General features: G+C 44.1%; 1 protein-coding gene across 1 annotated transcript in view; it reads right to left on the bottom strand.

The window, feature by feature from the left end:
* LOC116673112 (thyrotropin-releasing hormone-degrading ectoenzyme) overlaps window positions 1-4,424 on the bottom strand; it is a 230,640-nt gene that overhangs the window by 156,660 nt on the left and 69,556 nt on the right. Inside the window, 1 exon segment of the mRNA XM_032505240.1 lies at window positions 1,234-1,360. Within this exon segment, the coding sequence (XP_032361131.1) occupies window positions 1,234-1,360 (127 nt within the window).

Genomic DNA, 4,424 nt, shown 5'->3' with positions numbered 1-4,424 from the left:
CATAGTGTAGTAGCAGACCTGTCCCAGACCACCTGAGAGGTCTGGGGGGGGGGTCATATTGTAATAGCAGATCAGAAATGTATTTTGGTCCTAAACCATTGAGTGATTTATGAACTAGTAAAATTACTTTGAAATCAATTCTTTGAGGCATAGGAAGCCGGTGTAAAGACTTCAGAACTGGAATGATGTGATCCAGTCTCTTGGTCTTAGTGAGGACTGGAGTGATGTTGATGGCCAGTCTCTGGTCTTAGTGGGACTGGATTGAGTTATCCATTCTCTGGTCTATGTGAGTGACTGGAGTGATGTGATCCAGTCTCTTGTCTTAGTAGGACTGAGTATTTTGATCCAGTCTCTTGGTCTTAGTAACTGGAGTGATGATCCCAGTCTCTTGGTTTAGGTGGGAGGACTGGAGTGATGTGATCCAGGTCTCTTGGTCTAGTGAGGACTGGTGGATTGTGATCACAGTCTCTTGGTCTTAGGAGATGGAGTGTGTGTCCCTTCTTGTCTTAGTGATGCTGGTGTATGATCCAGCCTCTGGTCTTAGTGAGGACTGCAGTGATGTGATCCAGTCTCTGGTCTTATGAGGACTGAGTGATGTGATCGACCAGTCTCTTGGTCTTAGTGCGGACTGCAGTGATATGATCCAGTCTCTTGGTCTTATGAGGGACGGCAGTGATGATATCCAGTCTTTTGTCTTAGTGAGCCTGGAGTGAGTGCCATTCTCTTGGTCTTAGTGAAGACTGGAGTGATGTGATCCAGTCTCTTGGTCTTAGTGAGGACTGCAATGATGTGTTCCAGTCTCTTGGTCTTTGATGCATGTATTTTGAGTTTTAACACATCTGTCTAAAGACTACTTTTTTTAGTAAAACTCAATAAGCGAAAACTCTCAAAGCACCAATGTTTTAAAAGCTAAACGTCTGTATGAGTGTCCCTTCCCAGTGCTAATCTCACTCTACATCCCCCCGACACAGGAGGAAAAGGAGTGTTTTCTTTGCCTGACATGAGCACAAATTGAAGAACCCAACAGTAATTGTGTAAAGGACAGGGAGTTGGCTGACTTCCCAAAAAAAAAGGTCAGCCGGGAAAGGGGGAGGTGTTTTCTCTTGTCTAATTTAGATTAGCAGGGAGATAAAAGTTAACCGTTTCTGAGAGTTGAGAGCTGACAGCTGACAGGAAGTCCAACATAAAAGGAAACAAATAACGTCAAAGGAAGAATAAGCCTTCAGCACTTACCTAGCTTGGGCAGTGAGTACTGGACTTTGAAGTAGTCCTGGTAAAATCCCAGAAGCCTCTTGGTGATGTGGAGAGCATAGTCCCCTGCTCCGCTAGAAATGGCATCTGGCCGAGCATACAAGCGGATCTGAAAATAAAGCCATAGAAGGAGAGAATTTGATTAGATGGATGTAAAAGAGATACATTGAGGGGAAATTGAATTAGTGTATGGCTCAGCTATGCAGAGAACAAATAGGAGGGGAGCAGGGTTTTTATAGAGAGAGGGAAATTAAATTTGGCAGAGTTTACAATCAAATCTACAAGGAGACAAACAGATCTGAGTGTATATTAAACTCCTCAGAGGAAATAATGCAATCATGTCGAGTTTAGGCTCAAATCTGCAGAGACACGAAAATTAAATTTGAGGATTTTTAAAGTACACATAGTCAAAGGAACTGAAGCAGGCCAGTGTCAGGACTACAGGAAGGATAAGTGGATGAGGCCGAGCTCATGGTCAGCTCCCCGGACAAAATAATAGAGTCAGGTCGAGTTTTGGTTCAAATCTACAGGAAGAAAAATAGATTTACAGCTGCAGTCGAGCAGCAGGCGCTTTAGGTGGATAACAACATTTTCACAGTTAAAAGTAAAAAAAAAAAATCTAAAAAAATGAATCCTCCATTCAATGTTTTTGTTTTTTCTACCAACTAAACATCTCTCAATGCTCGTTTCCACTGCCACCTCAACGTCTCTCAATGCTCGTTTCCACTGCCACCTCAACGTCTTTCAATGCTCGTTTCCACTGCCACCTCAACGTCTTTCAATGCTCGTTTCCACTGCCACCTCAACGTCTTTCAATGCTTGTTTCCACTGCCACCTCAACGTCTTTCAATGCTCGTTTCCACTGCCACCTCAACGTCTTTCAATGCTCGTTTCCACTGCCACCTCAACGTCTTTCAATGCTCGTTTCCACTGCCACCTCAACGTCTTTCAATGGCTCGTTTCCCTGCCACCTCAACGCTCTCATGCTCGTTTCCACTGCCACCTCAACGTCTTTCAATGCTCGTTTCCACTGCCACCTCAACGTCTTTCAATGCTCGTTTCCACTGCCACCTCAACGTCTTTCAATGCTCGTTTCCACTGCCACCTCAACGTCTTTCAATGCTTGTTTCCACTGCCACCTCAACGTCTTTCAATGCTCGTTTCCACTGCCACCTCAACGTCTTTCAATGCTCGTTTCCACTGCCACCTCAACGTCTTTCAATGCTCGTTTCCACTGCCACCTCAACGTCTTTCAATGCTCGTTTCCACTGCCACCTCAACGTCTTTCAATGCCTATTTCCACTGCCACCTCAACGTCTTTAATGCTTGTTTCCACAGCCACCTCAACCTTTCAATGTGTTTCTACTGCCACCATACGTCTTTAAATGCTTGTTTCCACAGCCACCTCACACTTTCAATGCTGGTTTCTACTGCAACCTCAATGTCTTTCAATGCTTGTTTCCATCAGCCACCTCAACGTCTTTCAATGCTTTTTCCACGCCCACCTCACGTTGTTCAATCTCGTTTTCTACGCCACCTCAACGTCTTTCAAATGCTTGTTTCCACTGCCACCTCAACGTCTTTCAATGCTCTTTTCTACTGTCCACCTCAACGTCTTTCAATGCTTGTTTCACTGCCACCTCAACGGTCTTCATGCTTTGTTTCTACTGCCACCTCAAACTCTTTCAATGCTCGTTTTCCACTCCCCTCAACGTCTTTCAATGCTTGTTTCCTCACTGCCACCTCAACTCTTCATGCTTGTTTCCACTGCCCACCTCAACGTCTTTATCATGCTGTTTCCACTGCCACCTCACGTCTTTCAATGCTTGTTCTACTGCCACCTGCCCCCTCAGACGTCTTTCAATGCTGTTCCACTTCCACCCGCACGCTTTTCTGGAGACGACTGGGGAGGCGGGAAGATATAAAAAAAAAAAACGGTCCCTTTGCTAGCACACGGCCTCGCGCTTGTCTTAGCATATGATCGCGGCATCTGCCCTCAGCTTCGCTCTGCGGCTTCCAAACGGGGGGGGGGTAGGGCCCGACCCTACTCTAAGAGGAAAAAAAAAAATACAAACGCAGGTCAAGGCTGTTTCCACTGGACACCACGCCCTCTTCCGCTCCCCTCTCTTCGCAATGCTCCTCGCTCTTTCCCACTTCGCCACCAGACGGCTTGTCATGCTTCTTGTCTACTCTACTGCCACCTCCGTCTTTCAAGCCTGTTTCCACTTCCACTCACGCTTTCAATGCCTGTTTCCACTGCCACCTCAACGTCTTTCAATGCCTGTTTCCACTGCCAAATTCATTTCTTTTTATGCTTCTGTTTCCACAACCATGTTAACCTCTGTCAATGTTTCTGTCTCCGCTGCCACTTCAACTTCTTTCAGTGATTCAACTCCCAAGGATTTCCAGTTTGGAGATGGATCAGGTTCTTGCTGCTTTTGGTTTGCTAAAATATTTATAATGACGGAGCAATTGTCCTGTTTTTGTTTTATTTGTCATTTAGTTTTGTGTTACCACTTTGTTTTCAAAAAAATCTCATCAGCTATTATATTGAGTATTTTCCCATTTGTGTTCAATAGGCTGTATTGCCCGCTAAGTTTGTTAAGTTATTATAGCCTGAGGGAAGTTGTGATTAGTTGACCTTTTTTAAAGGGGGCAGATCTTACTACTTATTCTCTAAATTGTTTGATTTTACGCTTAAATAAAATCTTTCTGAAATTCCACTTGTGACTCCTCATGCCGGCCAGCTCAGTCTCTTAAAAGGACAAATACCCGCACTGTAGCTTCATTAGTTTAGAGTATTGCATGTGTCTCTGCTTAACTACTGAGACTGCTGGTTAACACACTACATGTGTGTCTGTCTGACTGGATCATGCAAGGGAAGATAATACGTTTTTATGTGGTTTATTTCCTGTTTATTGCAAATCCACAGTCCGAAAATAAAGTTGCTGACCATGCATATTTTATAAAGTTTTTTTTACATGTTTTAGTGCTTGAAAATAAAACTATTTTATCAGTGTGTTAACCTTAAATATACAGTACGTCAGTACACAAGAGCTGATCTGCCAAACGCCAATCAATAATCAATACAGACACGTCACAGGATTGCAGTGACTGGTGACCTCATTGAAAGACCGACATGCTAACTGTGTGTGTGTGTGTGTGTGTGTGTG

This window comes from Etheostoma spectabile, chromosome 23 (assembly GCF_008692095.1).
Source record: "Etheostoma spectabile isolate EspeVRDwgs_2016 chromosome 23, UIUC_Espe_1.0, whole genome shotgun sequence".
Classification (NCBI taxonomy): Eukaryota; Metazoa; Chordata; class Actinopteri; order Perciformes; family Percidae; genus Etheostoma; species Etheostoma spectabile.
The sequence above is the reverse complement of the archived record's forward strand: the minus strand, read 5'-3'. Positions and strand labels throughout refer to the sequence as shown.